This window comes from Podarcis vaucheri (assembly GCF_965113315.1).
Source record: "Podarcis vaucheri genome assembly, chromosome: 14".
Taxonomy (NCBI): Eukaryota; Metazoa; Chordata; class Lepidosauria; order Squamata; family Lacertidae; genus Podarcis; species Podarcis vaucheri.
In genome coordinates, this window is record NC_138752.1 from 54,831,908 (window position 1) to 54,847,459 (window position 15,552).

Consider the following 15,552-nt stretch of genomic DNA (forward strand, 5'->3'; position numbering starts at 1 on the left):
CATCATCATCATAATAAATTATTAGTATCCCGCCCTCCCCGACCAAAGCTGGGCTCAGAGCGGCTAACAAGTAAAAATAGCACAGTGTACATAAAATCACACAGTCAATTAATTAAAATACATTCTAAAATCAATTCAGAATCAAATTAATGGCAACCATTGGGTTAGAGTTCTACGAGGATTACAGAAGGAGAGAGGGGGTCAGACTGAGCCTTGGGCCAAAGGCCTGGTGGAACAGCTCTGTCTTGCAGGCCCTGTGGAAAGATGTCAAGTCCCGCAGGGCCCTAGTCTCTTGGGACAGAGCGTTCCACCAGTTCGGGGCCACAGCCGAAAAGGCCCTGGCTCTGGCCGAGGCCAGCCTAACCTCCCTGTGGCCCAGGATCTCGAAGATGTTTTTATTTGAAGACCGTAAGGTCCTCTGTGGGACATAACAGATGAGGCAGTCCTGTATGTACAAGGGTCCTAGGCTGTATAGGGCTTTAAAGGTTATAACCAGCACCTTGAACCTGATCCTGTACTCCACCGGGAGCCAGTGCAGCTGGTATAGCACTGGATGAATGTGATCCTGCAGCGATGACCCCATAAGGAGTCTCGCTGCGGCGTTCTGCACCCGCTGGAGTTTCTGGGTCAGTCTCAAGGGCAGGCCCAAGTAGAGCGAGTTACAATAATCCAGTCTGGAGGTGACCATTGCGTGGATCACAGTGGCTAGGTCAGGGCGAGAGAGATAAGGGGCCAACTGCTTAGCTTGGCGGAGATGAAAAAATGCCGGGCCCCCCCTCCTTCCAATGCTGCCTCCCAGGAGCCCCAGCCGGCCCCGATCCCAGCAGCATCTCTTCCTCCTCCTCCCGCAGCCGCAGTGAGCGACAGCTCTCCCTCCACCCGGCGGAGTCTCTGGGGCCACCGGTGGCCACGGTTGGCCTCGATGTCTCGCCATCCACCCTCATCCCCTTCTACGATGCAGACACCAGCGTGGTCTTCCTCACGGGCAAGGTGAGCGGGGTGGGCGGGCTGGCCCTGATCCTCCAGGAGCGGCAGCAGCAGAAATGGCCTGCAGGGTCAGGCCGGCGGGGGGTGAGAAGATGCCGGGCAGACCTAGAGCAACCGGGCAGACCTAGAGCATCTCTCTGGCTGACAGGAAAGGGGGGAAAGCAAGGAACTGGGGAGGGGGGCTGTTGTTTGTTGCTGAAGTCCGCAGTTGCTGCCCCCCACCAGGGGCTGGGCTGGGTAAGCAGCCTCGCTCTTTCCTTTTTCTCTTTCCTTTCCTTGCAATTGTTTTTATTTTCACTTCTAATATGCAACAAGCAATAACAACAACAAAGGGGGGAAATCAAAGCAAGAAGGGGAAGGAAGGAAGGAAGGAAGGAAGGAAGGAAGGAAGGAAGGAAGGAAGGCCTTGAGGAGAAAGGAGGGAGTGGGTGGAATTTCCCAAAACAGCATTATATTTCCAGACGGTGGTCCTTCATAAGCACGTGAGCCAAGGAGCTTTTTCCATAGGAGCCTCGACGGAAGGGTGGCTTCAACGCATTTGCTTAAATGGATCCCAAACTTTAGAAAACCCGTTCTTTGTTTCTTGGGTAGCACAGGGTCTATTTTGTTAACTTTCCAGATCTGGGGGTGGGAAGAGTCATGCCAGCCTCCTGGCGCTGAGTCCCGGAGGGGCTTGGCCACCATGAGCCTGGCTGGGTGAGCAGCCCCTTCTGACCCTGATGTGAGCCCAGCCCCCCCCCCCTTTTCTTGGTACCTTCCCTGCCCCCATTCCTTCTGACTTGGATCCCAGACCGCCCCGCCCCCCTTGCTCAGGAAAGGCAGGCTGCCCCCCACCCTTCAAAGCCTCTCCTCTCTGCCACATGTTTAGGGTGACACCAGGGTGTACATCTACGAGGTGGTCCCAGAGGCACCCTTCTTCCTGGAGTGCAACAGCTTCCCGTCCAGTGATCCCCATAAGGTAAGGTGGCAGCGGTGCGGGGGGGGGGGATCTAGGCAGCAGTTATGTCCCTGGGAGAGATGGAGCCACGTGCAGTAAGGGAAGTCACCCCCCTTTGCCCCGGGGGAGTCTTTGTTCGATTCAGTCCACCTCTCTGGGCTTTCCTCTGCAGCCATTAGGGCTATGGCTTGGAAAGAATGTGGATTTGCAAGATTTGGAGATGAGGAGAAAATGCCCACAGAGTAGCTGTCAGCAAAATCTCCAGGCTCAAGTGGGGAGGACCCCTGAACTTGGAGTGGGGGCCAGGGAAACGCAGGGGTGGGAGACAGAATGAGCAGGAATCCAGCAGCCTCTTGAGCTGTTACTGGGAATGCCAAGGGGAACGGGCATCAGTCCCTGTGACAAACCAGAACTGCATCCTTTGGGGCAGTGAAGTTCCAGGGGGCTGACTCCTCCTCTCTGCCCCCTTATCTGGTCTGCCAAACCTGCTTCTGGCCTGCCCTCTTGTGGTTGTTCTGGGCAGAGCACTTGTGGAGTCACCGGAGGAACAACCCCAAGGGTTGAGTGCGAATTGGCGTGTGGTGGGTGCCCAGATGTGCCCCCTGCTTCACTTCCAAAGACCCTGGGAGGCACAGAGGGCATTGCGGTGGCCTTGCAGCCGCGCTCTGGGACAGGTGTCCTCGCAAGGTCCTGACCCCTTGACTTCCGCAGGGCTACCAGTTCCTGCCCAAGACGGAGTGTGACGTTCGGGAAGTGGAGATTGCCAGAGCCCTGCGCCTCCGCCAGACCTCCATTGAGCCCGTGGCCTTCCGGGTGCCCCGGGTGAAGGTAGGGTACTGGGCCTCTGGGCCCTTGGTCTCTGGCAGGGGAGGAGGAGGAAAGGCTCAGACTATAGAGGCAGCACCACGAAAGGTCTCGTCACCCTCTCCGAATAATGCCATGCCCCTTTGCCTGCCCACCCCCAGCCACAATGCCACCCCAAGCTGGCATCTCTGCAAGCTTCCCAGAGTGACCCCGCTCCTTTTTGGAACAGGCCCAGCTGGGCGAGGATTCACAGCAGGACCTGAGTGTCTCAGCGTCCATCGCTGGCCAGGGACCAAAAGGAAGAGAGACAAATTACTCCACTCCTAGCCATCCCAGCTAGGAGCAACCCAGAGCCCTCTCCTCCTCCTCCAGGAATTTGCAAAATCCTCTTTTCAAGCCATCTAGCTTGGTAGGCACCCCTGCCTCTTGTGGGAGGAAGTTCCACAGATTCAGGGCAGATAAAAGGAAGGACTGCTTCACCTGGCACACATGAGGCAGGAGCTGATAATGCAGGTGAGCTGCGCACAGGTGAGCTGCAAGCAAGCTGCCGGCCAGCTCTGTGGAGGCTCCTTTTATTGACACAAATATGCAAACCCAAGCAGATACATTTTGGGCTGTGACCTTTACACATCTTCCAGTCCCGAGATCGTGGGGTGGTACAAAGTTATTTTGGCACCTGTTTCCACTGCGTCATTTTCCCCTTGCACATGACATGTATGACGAAGGAGACAAAGGTCACAGACAGGACACCGCAGACTACTGAGATGGCAAGAGGTTAGACAGGGCAAGATGTTCAGACAGCTGTGGCTTTATCTGTGAGGGGGAGTGTGTCCCTCACCCCAAGGTCACGCATGGAGGCAGCTGAGGCTGCCCGCGGGCGGGGAGTGTGCTCCTCACCCAGCAATCATTCCTACACACAGGGAAACTATGGAAGCAGCTGCCCCAGGAGCCCCCCAACCTGGATGGCTTTAAGCAGCCCTCCCCTCCATGATTTTGTCTCGTCCTCTTTTAAAGTCAGGGGTCATCATCGCCATCTCCGGTGGGAGGGAGTTCCACAGGTTAGGCTCTGCACGAATGAATCCTTTCTCTCTCCCGAACCTTCCCACCATGTGGGGTACGCAGGCTGAGTGACCCACGGACTGATGCCCTCCGTGCTCCTGTCCTGCCCCTTCTCCCCACAGAAAGAGTTCTTCCAGGATGACCTGTATCCTCCCACGGAGGTGCGGTGGGAACCGGTCCTGTCGGCCGCTGCCTGGCTGGGCGGCTCCGACGGTCAGCACCGCAAGGTCAGCCTCCGGCCGAAAGACATGACCCCAGGTAGGTGGCAGGGGGGCGAGGGGGAGCGCATCAGTGGGGGGGGTTTGCTGTTGCAGAGAGTTCAGGGTTTATAGAATCGTAGAGCTGGAAAGGGACCCCTAGAGTCATCTATTTATTTATTTATTTTAATTTTATTGGAAGTTTTATTTACAACATAACATAAACCCCTACCCCCAATACAGAAATCCACCCTCATTAGACGTGAACATAACATACAATAAGCATAACATACAACAATACAAACAACCAAATAAAAGACTTCCTTTCTCCTGTATCTGGCCTCCTTATTTACTTCTTATAAGCTGTTTCTTTTATGAACAATTATTAAGATTTTTCTAATTATAACTTAAATATCCACAAAGTCTCCTGCAGACATTAATCGAAACAAGTCCAGGTATGTATTTTAGGGCGCTGTTTTGTGAAGTATTTTCTGCATTTCCCCCATGCTTTTTGAAATTCTTGTCTAGTGTGATCTCTCATTGCCTCTGTTAATCTAGCCAGTTCAATATACTCTAACAGTTTGTCTTGCCCTTCCCTTTTTGTTGGCAAAGTTTATTTTTTCCAGTTTTTAGCAGTTAGGATCCTTGCCGCTCCTGTGGCATAGAGGAATATCTTCTGATCTTCTCTTGCTATACCTGTGTCTGTTATCCCTAGTAGAAAAGCTTCTATATTTTTCATAAAGTTATACTTAAACATTTTTTAAAGCTTGTCATATACCATATTCCAGAAGCTTTTGGTTTTTTCACAGGTCCACCAAACATGTATAAGTGTCCCCTCTGTTTTACCACACCTCCAGCACAGATTTGTTTTTGTCATATGCATTTTAGCTATTTTGGTAGGTATTAAGTGCCATGTATAAAACATCTTGATTAGATTTTCCCTCAGTACTTCACAGGCTGTAAGTGTCCAGTTCTTTCTCCATAGTTCTTCCCAGAGAAGCCCTAGAGTCATCTAGTTCCCCCCCCCCCTTCCAGGGCAGGAATCACAGCCAAAGCATCCCTGGCAGCTGGCCACCTGAGCTCTGCTTAAAGACCTCCAAGGAGCCTCAGTGAAAGGGGGCAGGAATCCCCTTTGGCTGGCTGTGTGAAGGGGTGGCATTGAGGAAATCACAGAGAACCTTTGCTGGGGGCACAGCATCTCAGAAGACAGAAAGCCCCCCCCCCCGCTGGGTTTCCCCTCCGGCCATGAAAAGGCCATTCCTGTGTTGGAGAGACCCCAGGTGGGTTTGCGGCTGAGGAAAGGGCCCCCTGGCGATCTGCCTCCAGGCCCCTTCAGCCGCTGACCTGCCATGCCACCTCCTTCCGCAGTGAGCGAAGCCCCGAAGGAGGCTCCCAGCCGGAAATACGTGCCGTCCTCCGTCTACCTGGAAGAGAAGTCGGACGAGCAGAAGAAGGAGGAGGTGAGGACCCTGAGGGGGGTGGCATCTCTGGCTGGGGAGGCAGGGGAAGAGGGGAGGGGGCTGGCAAGCTCTCCCTGATGCCCACAGCCTTGGCACTGGGGGGCAAGGCAAATGCAACCTGGGGAGGCACCTCAGACTCAACAACTGCATCTCCAAAAGACCACGGAGCAGGTGAGAGGCAGTGTGGCATGGTGGTTAGTGTCCGGCTAGGAGAGACGAGGGCTCAAATCCCCACTTGGTGGTGAAGATCGCAAGGTGACCTCTCAGCCGAGCCTCCCTCACAGGGTTGTTGGGCGGATTAGAGGGGGAGAAGGCGACCCACGGCCGCCCTCTTGAGCTCCTCAGGGAGAAAAAGGAGGGATAGAAATACGCCCCACAGAGGAGTGTTGAGGGGGCACCATGAGGAGGGGGGAGGTCTTGGGGGTGGCAGACGCATTAGCCCTTCTCGTGCCCACATCCTGGCAACGGTTGGCTCCCCTGCAGCTCCTGAATGCCATGGTGGCCAAGCTGGGCAACCGAGACGACCCCCTGCCTCAGGACGCCTTCGAAGGAGTGGATGAAGAGGAGTGGGTAAGAGCTGGGCAGGAGCCCCCCCAGAAGCGCCATGCCCTGGGGAGAGAGCCGTGCCCGTCCACCTGTGCCCATCCTGGTGCCTTGGGGCTGCTTCTGCCCCCAGCTCTGCGCTGTAACCCACCAGGGGGCTCTGATCCTCCGCAGCTTTGTTCCCCCTCCATAGCTGTCATCTTTTCCCTTTTCTTGCAAGGAATCCTATTCGGTATAAGGGAATTTCCTTTAAAAAAAGGAAATGTTGACAGCTATGTCCCCCTCCCCATCCCAGGGCTAGGCTTGGGGGGCTGGTGGCCTCTGGGGTATATCCCGTGTCCCTTCCCCTCCCAAGTTGGCAAGGGTGGTCTTGTGGGCAGGGGTGCCCTTCCCAGCAACCCCAGAGCAAGAGACGCCCCAGAGAAGTGGCCAGTCTGGCTTCTCCCATCCATCCATCCCTCCTCTCTCTCCCTCTCCTGCTCCGTAGGACTAACGGCGGACGCTTCGACCAGGGACCACACGCAGTGGCCTTACTGCCCGAATGACCCCCTGCAGCCACCCTCTCCTCCGTGGACTGGAGGGTGCCCAGACCTCAGCCCCCCCTGGGAGGAGCAGGCTGACTTCCAGGCTCCGCTCCCCCCCCCCTGCGCCAACACTGCCACCCTGGGTTGGGCCACCGCCTGCCCACGCCTCGACGAAGATGCCACGGAGATCCTGCCCGCTGAATCTTCTTTCCTCCCCCTGGACCCTCCTTTGTCTGGGCTGCTGCCCTGCTTCTTGCCCCCCCAGGCAGAAGTTTGCCTCGGCTTCCACGTTGACCGTCTGACTGGCACTTCTGGCTGCTGAGCCCAGGTCGACTTTTGGACCTGCCGTGTGCCTGCCAGGCCCCCAGCCCCTCTGGAGGGCCCATCCACGAGGGACGTGTGGCTTTGGGGGTCTCCAAACTCGTTCGGGAGCGGAGGAAGGCTGCTTGGGAGGCTTCCTCTGCCCCCTGCATCTCTAGGGTTGCCTCGCCAGGCTTGTCCCGGAGCAAAGCTCGCCTTCTGTGTCTGCCCTGCCAGTGTAACTTGAAAGAATGTCGATTTCAGCTCTTTTGCCTCTTGTGTCTGTTATTCAAAACACCAGCCTTCTCCCCAAAGCGACTCTTCTCTCCCCCCCCCGAGGGATGGAGAGCACCTGTCCCAGCCTGGTAGCCCTTTCTGCACCTCGGAACGGGTGCTGGTGTCACACAGGCCCCTGCGGCCCCACATGCCTTACAGACCCTGGTTCTCCCTTGCAGACTTTCGGGCCGGGGGGCTGTGGCTTCTGTGCCGGGGGAAAGGGGTGCCACTATCCCGGGGTGAACTACTTCTCACTTCCTCCTCCATGTCAGCAAAGGCCTGCCTTCCTTACTTCCTGTGCGCTGTTGCCCTTGGGCCTGATCCAGCAGGGCTTTTCTTATGATCAAAGTCCAGAAGCAGCTGGTCAGGTCAAGAAAGAAGTCAGGCTCAGGAATCCTGGGTTTTTCCGGTGACAAATCCTGGGCTCGTCCACGCAGGAGATTCCTGTGGGTTTGAAGCCCCTCGTGCCTCAATTCCTTTTGGGGTTGCCCCATGAGCTCCTCCTCTAACAACTGGCAGCTGCTCTTCACCCCCATTAAATTCAGATTCATCCCAATCCAGGAATAATCGGACCAGAGATTTAAATCCACTATAAATGTGCATGTAAGAGGACTTCGCGTACACCGGAGCACATTGTAAGCATGGTTTTTTTTTCCCACCTGGGGACAGAGTCCTCACCTGTCTGTACTTTCTATACTTTCATTTTGCTCCTGTCCTTCCAAAGCATGCGTAGGCAAACGAAGGCCTGGGGGATGGATCCAGCCCAATCACCTTCTCAATCCAGCCCGCAGATGTTCCAGGAATCAGCATGTAGAATGTGTCCTTTTATTTAAAATGCATCTCTGGGTTACTTGTGGGGCATAGGAATTCGTTCATTTCCCCCAAAAAAATATAGTCCGCCCCCCCCCCACAAGGTCTGAGGGACAGAGGACCGGCCCCCTGCTGAAAAAGTTTGCTGACCCCTGTTCCAAAGGATGCAGCGTTTGCATCAAAACAGCTCTTTTTCTTCTTTTGCTTTCGTGCAAAGCAGCCGTATTAAACATAAAATTTGCCCTTGTGGTTAGAGGAGTCAGGAAAGGAAAAACCATAATAAAAGGAAAGGCTTTCCCACGATAAAGCAGAACCTCCTTTGTTCTCTCTTTTGGAAGTGGACAGGGCAGCTTCCCCCTATATTCCACCCCAAAGCCTTTTCCTTTAGCTGTGTCCTCGCTTGACCTTGTGGGTGTGCGCTGGGGGGGGGGGCTTGTGGGTCCAGCCGCAACACACACATTTTCAACCTACTCCAAATCCCCAAACCATGAAACACGGTTGAGACTGGTTGCGCAGTTCCACGTACAATTTTGTTTTCTTAAAGGTAAGCAAAGACCTGCAAAGGCCCCAGGTGTCCTGAACTTGGGGAGGGTGGGAAAGCGCCATTCAAAAGGAAGGGAGGACTGCCCAAAGGGCACCAGTGCAACCCACGGAGGAGAGAGAGAGGTCCCAGGAAGGACCGGCTGGCGCGGGGGGAAACTGGGCGCTGGACTGCTGGACGGGGCTGCCTGCTCTGCTCCGACTGCAGCCAGGCCCCCTGGAGGCTCGGACGTTGTTCCCTGAAGAAAATGCCACCCTTTGCTGTGCCTGCTAGTCTGGTGCCACCGGCAGAGTTGCCACCTTATTATTATTATTTTCTTTTTTATCATACTTTTTTTTGGGATTTTTTACATATCATTTTCAACAATCATTCAACATAACTCCTTAGCTTATACAATATTTTAGACTTCCATCAACAACCTCTGATGATTTTCCGTTCTTTATCACTTATTCTACATTTCTTAATTTCTCTATTACTCTTAATTATCATTAACTAATAGTTCTCCTGATAGTCTTTCTTGCAATATTTCAAATAATCCTCCTTACAGATCTTGCAATCCTACTAGCGTATTCTATTCACTACAATTACTTTTCAAATAGTTTGTATATTTACTCCAGTCTTCTAAGAATCTCTGGTCCCGCAGGTTTCGAATCCTTTCTGTTAATTTATCCAGTTCTGCATAGTCCATGAATTTCATCCGCCATTCTTCTATCGCCGGTAATTCTTCTTGCTTCCATTTTTGTGCCAATAATATTCTTGCTGCCGTATAATATTCTTGCTGCATATAAACACAATTTACAGTCCTGTCTATTAATATCATCTCCTACAATGCCGAGTAAAAATGCTTCTGGTTTCTTAATAAATGTATATTTCAACATCTTTTTCATCTCATTATATATCATTTCCCAGACGTTTTCCACTTTTTTACATTCCCACCCTCTGCTCCTGTGCTTTTAACAGCCGGGCGCGCAGGCGCCGCTTCACCCCGTCCCCGCTGCCTGCGTTGCCGGGCTGGACTAGATGGCCTCTGGGTGCCCCTCCTAAGTCTGCACTTCCATGGCTCCAGCTCCTCATACGGTGGGGGAGTGGACTCTCCTTCGCGGGAGGCTTTCAGAAAGAGGCCGCCTGCCAGGCCTGCTTTAGAGGGCTGGACTAGATGGCCCCTAGGTGGCCCTTTCCTTCCAACTCGGCAGGGATCCCGGGATTGCGCGCGCCTCCCGGCCGCCAGGGGCCGCCCTCCACCCCGGGGCGGCGCTCTAGGCCCCAAGGCCGCTACGGGCTCCGCTTCCGGTCGCGAAGGCGGAAGGGGCCTCTCCGTCCGGCCCGGCTCGTCTCTATGGTGCCCTCCTTCCCCGGGAGCCGCCGGATCATCTCGCCCTTGGGCCGCCCGAGGAGGGAGGAGGGAGGGAAGGAGGGAGAGGCATGGTGAGTCGGGGGGGGGCGGAGAGGGGGGAGGGAGGGGTGCGGGGGCCCCTCGCCCGCCCCCCTCGGGAAAGGGACCCAGGCGTCCGAGCAGTGCGCCCCCCCCCGCTCAGCCCCACACGGAGGGGACCCTCGAGGCCTCCCTGGCCCCCGCCCCCTCCCTCGGAGCCCCAGGAAGGGACCCAGGCGTCCGGGGCTCCCTTTGCCCCCCCCCTCCCACGCCGCCTCCCTTATTTGCTTCCCGCTGCCCAGAGAGAGACTTGGCGCCTCTCGAGTCTCTGGACCCCGGGGTCGCGGGTTCGAGCACCACGTGGGGCCGAAATGTGGCAGGGGGCTGAACTAGATGACCCCCGGGGGTCCCTTGACGTGCGTGCAGCGTGAGCCCACCCCCCCCCCTGCTTTGCCCTCTGTCCCTCCTTCCTTCCTCACCTCCCTGGCCAGGGCTGAGCGAAGTCTCCAGCCTCCTGGGCCTCCTCTTCCTCCCCCCTCCCCCGCCCCCTGACCAGGGCTTCTTCCTCTGCCCCCCCCCAGAGAGAACTTCAGGTCCCCACTAAGCGCCCCCCTTCCCGCGGCTTCCTGGCATCCCCATTTGGGGTTGGGGTGGGCCTTGCGCTGCCCCCCGAACAGAGACCCGGGGAGCTTGGCGGCCATTGCCATCCGAGCACTGAAGGGGGCTGGTTCCCAAGGGCAGAAGCAACCTGGTCAAGTGAGTGGCACAGCAACAGAGCGTGAAGGGGTGGCAACTGCCTGGCAAATGCCCTGACCCTGGTGACTCTTCCCTTGGCAGGCCAAGTACCTGGCGCAGATCGTTCTCGTGGGGGTGCAGGTGGTGGGCAGAGCCTTTGCCCGGGCGCTGCGGCAGGAGTTCGCAGGTGAGTGTGTTAACGGAGAAATCTGAGGGCTCCTTTGGACAAAAAACAAGGACACTAGCCAGGAATACCAGAGCAAAAGAGCAGCCAGGAGGCTTGGTCTTGATTGAAGACTGTCGCGACAGGACTCCCACCTGCCACAAGGTGGAATACGATGGAAGCCCCCAACAAAAGAGAACCCAAACTTTTATTAGCTGCTCATCCCCATGTTACACCCCAAAAAAAACTACATCACGGTTACGTAATGAAAGGGGCGGTCTGGTGGCCGTAATCTGAGCATCCTGGACCCTGCCCCATGGTTCCCCTTGCCCTCCACCAAACACCCACCAAGTGGAACAAAAGAGATCTTTACATTTCCCTGTTTCCCAGCCAAGCTCATCACACACTTTTGTCTTCATCTGGGTTTGCTATTTCTGGAATGGCTACCTGTCTGGCACTCAGGTATCAGGATACCAGGAATTATCACTCAGGCGGAGGAGCTGCTGAGCTCACATGTCTATATGAATTTCTGAAGTTTTCCCAGTGAGCCAGTACATAGATACATTGATCAGGGAATTGTTACATTTGGTATTGTGTAGCAGAGGCCCTTGGAATAAATAGATAGGAAGAAACTGTGATGAAGTGTTTTGTGGGGACAAATCACAGAAGTCACAAACGTGATTGTGCTGATTTTGGTAGTGGGCTGCATGTGCATGATATCTGCTGGAGGGCAAACCCCCCAAACCTATGCATAAATTCCTGCAGCAAGTGTCATGCGGTTGCCCCTTCTCCTCTGCCATGCTTCTTGGGGGGGGGGAGACGCTGTGGGCTGCCTCTCTTGCTCCCAGGGCCTTCCCGCGCTTCGTTGACCTGGCGCAATGTGGCCCGTGGCTTTCCCTGTGAGGGTCCCAAGTAGCTGTCACTGACGTCTCCCAAGTTCTGGGTTGGCCAACACCAGCCTTGTGACCCTGGGCTGGGCAGCTCCCAAGGACAGCCCAGCTGGCAAGGCCACCTTGAGCCCATTTGCGTCATGAGCACTGCCAGCCCCACCATCCAGAGTGGGGTAACCGAGGCCCTCTTTCCAAGCAGCCAGCCAAGCAGCGGCAGACGCGCGAGGGCGCTCAGGGCCTCAGTCGGAAGCAGCCTCCAGCATCTCTGGCCTCAGCCTGCAGGAGGCCCAGCAGATCCTCAACGTCTGCAAGCTCAACCCAGAGGACATTCAGAAGGTAAATACCAACTTTTAAGGCTTGTTGGGGAGAGTACAAGGCTCATTCCTTGGTGATTGAGACCCACAATTCTGCTTTCAGAGCTTTTGTATAGGGATACAGGAAACTGTTCTACTGCAATGTGCTCTATGTAGGGCTGCCTTTGAAGGTGACCCGGGAACTACAATTAATCCACAATGTGGCAGCAAGACTGGTGACTGGGAATGGCCGCCAGGACCATATAACACTGGTCCTGAAAGACCTACACTGGCTCCCAGTATGTTTCCAGGCACAATTCAAAGTGTTGGTGTTGACCTTGAAAGCCCTAAACGGCCTCGGCCCAGTAGTCGTGAAGGAGCCTCTCCACCCCCATCATTCAGCCCAGACACTGAGGCTCTGAGTGCCTTCTGACGGTTCCCTCCCTGCCAGAAGTGAAGTTACAGGGAACCAGGCAGAGGGCCTTCTCGGTGGTGGCGCCCACCCTGTGGAACACCCTCTTGTCAGATGTCAAGGAAATAAACAACTATCTGACTCTTAGAAGATATCTGAAGGCAGCCCTGTTTAGGGAAGTTTTTGATGTTTGATTGCTTTATTATTAATAATAATATTCTGTTTGGAGCTGCCCTGAGTTGCTGGGGAAACCCAGCCAGATGGGCAGGGTAATAATAATAATAATAATAATAATAATAATAATAATAATAATAATAATAATAATAATTTATACCAAGTCAGATCATTGGTCCACTGAGCTCAGAGTCAGTAGAGCATGAGACTGATTTTAATCTGAGGGTTGTGGGTTTGAGCACCACATTGAGCAGAAAGATTCCTGCGTCGCAAGGGGGTCGGCTTCCAACTCTACAATTCTATGAATCTGTCCCACTGACAGGCCACAGCGGCTCTCCAGGATTTCAGGCCGGAGTCTCTCCCAGCCCGACCTGGAGATGCCAGTGAGATTGAACCAGGGACCTTGCAGCCTCCCCCCATGTGGGCATTCATGTCCCTTTGGGTCCCCCGGTCCCTGTGGAAACCTAACGAGGCACATCGGGAAGCAGTATTTCTCATGGGGCTAGAACTTAGTGGCCGATCCCAAAGCTGAGTCTCTTCACAACTGAGCCATGCAGCCTTCCTGCAGGTGTTGCTTGTTTATTCCTTGGATTTATATCCCAGCATTTTTATTCCAAGGAGCTAGAGGTGGCCCGTATGGTTCTCCCCTCCCCCCCCATTTAATCCTCACATCAACCCTGTGAGGTGGGTTGGGCTGAGAGGCAGTTGCCCAGTCACCCAGGGAGCTTCTGTGGCCAGAATGGGGATTCAAACCATGGTCTCCCAGGTCCCTGCCTGACACTCTTAAGCCCTACTCCACCCCTGGCCAGGATGGCTGCAACTGATAGGAGCCCGAGTCCAGCAACATCAAGAAGTGCTGTGGATCAGTGGAACTCCCTGCCACAAGTCACCTCCATGGCTTAGGTAGCTTCAAAAGATATTAATTAAAACTCACAGAGGAGGAAATTGCCACCCGTGCTTATTAGCCATGACAGTTAAATGGTACCTCCACCTGCAGAGACCAGGGGGTGGCGTGCATGGCAGGTGCAGGGGGTCTTGTTTGTGGGCTCCCTGGAGGCCTCTGGGCAGCCCGCGAGGGGAGCAGAACGCTGGCCCTTTCCTTCCAATCCAGCCGGGCTGCTCTCCTACTTCCCTTGGTCCACCGGTTTTCCCAGAGCGTGGCAAGGACAGGACAATTAATCGTGCCGCTGGGCAGTTTGGTCATGCGCGTATTGTTTGCTTTTCCTTGGCAGAACTACGAGCATTTATTCAAGGTGAACGACAAATCCGTGGGGGGTTCTTTCTACCTGCAGTCCAAGGTGAGTTGGGGAGGTGGAACTGTGCTCGTGCCCCCTCCCCCTAGGAAGCCACAGGAAATTGCTCCTTCCCCTCACACGTAGAAGTTCGTATATATACATATATTTCTATTAATGATTATTGTTTTTAAAGATTGTGATTTCCCCCTATGTTTTTAGCTGTTCTTGTTTTATCTGTAAGCTGCCATGAGTCCCTGTCAGGGATTATCATCATCTATAATAATACAATAAAATTGTGCTTTCAGGGCTGGCAGTCCCTTAGGTGGAGGGGATGCAATTAAGAGACTTCCCTCCCTTTCTTGTAGCTTATTGGCAAGCTGAGCATTGTTTTCAGAGATCCAAACTTACCCAAAATACATAAAATTCAGTGTGTCCCAAGTGTCAACCTGAGTGACCTCTGCCCTGTGCCCACTTCCTTCTAGCTAAGCCCCCTCATTTCCTTGGGGTTCCCAGAGATCAAAGAGGCCCCAAAGCCGGGATTTCCTCCTCCACCCCTTTTCCTTGCTTGCTCCTGAGCTGTTTTCAAAGCCCTCTGGCGGATGCCCTTGGCAAAGCCGCTGCCCTCGCCCTCTGTGTGTGTTGGCCTCCTGCCGTCTTTTTGGAGCAGCAGCAGCAGCAGCTACTGAGTGCCAAGTCTGTGCCCTGCAGGTGGTGAGAGCCAAGGAGCGCCTGGACGAAGAGCTGCGGATCCAGTCGCAGCAACGGCGAGAACAAGACGCAGAGCGCAAGCCAGACACGTAGCAGAGCCCACTCCCACCGGCCTCCCCCTCTAAAATATAGCTAGCCAATAAATTGCCCTTGTGTAGCTTGCTGCTCTCGGCCTCTCAGTCTGTTGCCAGGGGGTGACTGGGGGGTGCAGAATGCAGCACCAGGGTGGGACCCACGGCAGGGGCTGGAGTGTCCCTCCTCCCAGGAGTGTCTTCTCTGGCCAAGCAACAAACCTGCAATGTGCTTCCCAAAGCTTTCAGAGATGCATTTGCCCAGACAGCTTGTTGCTGTAGCCAGGCCTGTGGACTGACTGCAGTCGTCACCTGACTGCTAAGTCAGGGCCCCCCAAACAGGCCCGAGGGACTCTTTTATCCAGCCCGCGGCAACCCCCTGAAATAGCTGGTGCACATGCGCAAGCGTTATTTGCACATGCGCAAGCGTTATTTCCAGTGCACATCCAGGTCAGAGGAGGCCCACACACATGCACACAAGCTATTTCTGGTGCTCCTCCGACGCAGAAGTGTGCCAGAAGTAGCGTGTGCGCACTCGTATGGGCACGTGCTCCCTCACCCTCCGGCCCACTGCGCAATCGGCCTGAGCCGTGGCAAGTTTGCTGACCCCTGTGCTCAGTTCTGCCCTCGCTGCTGCGTCAGAAGCATGCTGAACAGCCTGTGGGAGCCTGCAGGCAATTCCTAGGCAGCTCATCCCAGCGCCTCACTTCTCTCCCGCAACTCCTCACAAGCGGAAGGCCCCAGGCTCCATCCCTGGCCTGCCCTGGCAGAACTGGGAAAGGGCCTCCTCCTGAAACCTCGGGCAGCTGCTGCCAGTTAGGGTTGACCGTGGAAGGGGAGCTCCAGTCCCAATCGCACCTGGCCACTGAGGGTGCTGGGCGTGCGGGAGCTTTTGCAGGGGAGCACAGGCACTTGTCCCTGATGCAGACAGTTCCCAATTAGACGTGGCCAGGGCCTGGCTCCCTTGTCAGGAAGCAGCTTCCCTGAGGTCAGCAGAGGCAGGACGCAGGAAGCCATGCGCTGCTCCAGGAGGCAGGATCTGCTGTACCTTCAGTGCCAGA

At 55.0% G+C, this 15,552-nt stretch overlaps 2 protein-coding genes across 2 annotated transcripts in view; both read left to right on the forward strand.

Moving 5' to 3' along the window:
* Window positions 1-7,074, forward strand: part of LOC309518981 (coronin-7-like) — a 119,209-nt gene extending 112,135 nt beyond the window's left edge. Inside the window, exons 22-28 of the mRNA XM_082199662.1 lie at window positions 852-990; window positions 1,856-1,945; window positions 2,636-2,752; window positions 3,910-4,045; window positions 5,353-5,444; window positions 5,928-6,014; window positions 6,475-7,074. Of these exons, the coding sequence (XP_082055788.1) occupies window positions 852-990; window positions 1,856-1,945; window positions 2,636-2,752; window positions 3,910-4,045; window positions 5,353-5,444; window positions 5,928-6,014; window positions 6,475-6,480 (667 nt within the window). The 3' untranslated portion in view covers window positions 6,481-7,074. The remainder of the gene's footprint in view (window positions 1-851; window positions 991-1,855; window positions 1,946-2,635; window positions 2,753-3,909; window positions 4,046-5,352; window positions 5,445-5,927; window positions 6,015-6,474) is intronic.
* A 2,658-nt stretch (window positions 7,075-9,732) lies between these two features.
* Window positions 9,733-14,577, forward strand: PAM16 (presequence translocase associated motor 16). Its single transcript, XM_082199966.1, has 5 exons — window positions 9,733-9,863; window positions 10,648-10,732; window positions 11,798-11,934; window positions 13,710-13,775; window positions 14,421-14,577. Exons 1-5 carry the CDS (start codon window positions 9,861-9,863, stop codon window positions 14,511-14,513), a joined length of 384 nt encoding a protein of 127 aa, XP_082056092.1. The 5' UTR covers window positions 9,733-9,860; the 3' UTR covers window positions 14,514-14,577.
* The last annotated feature ends 975 nt before the right edge of the window (window positions 14,578-15,552 follow it).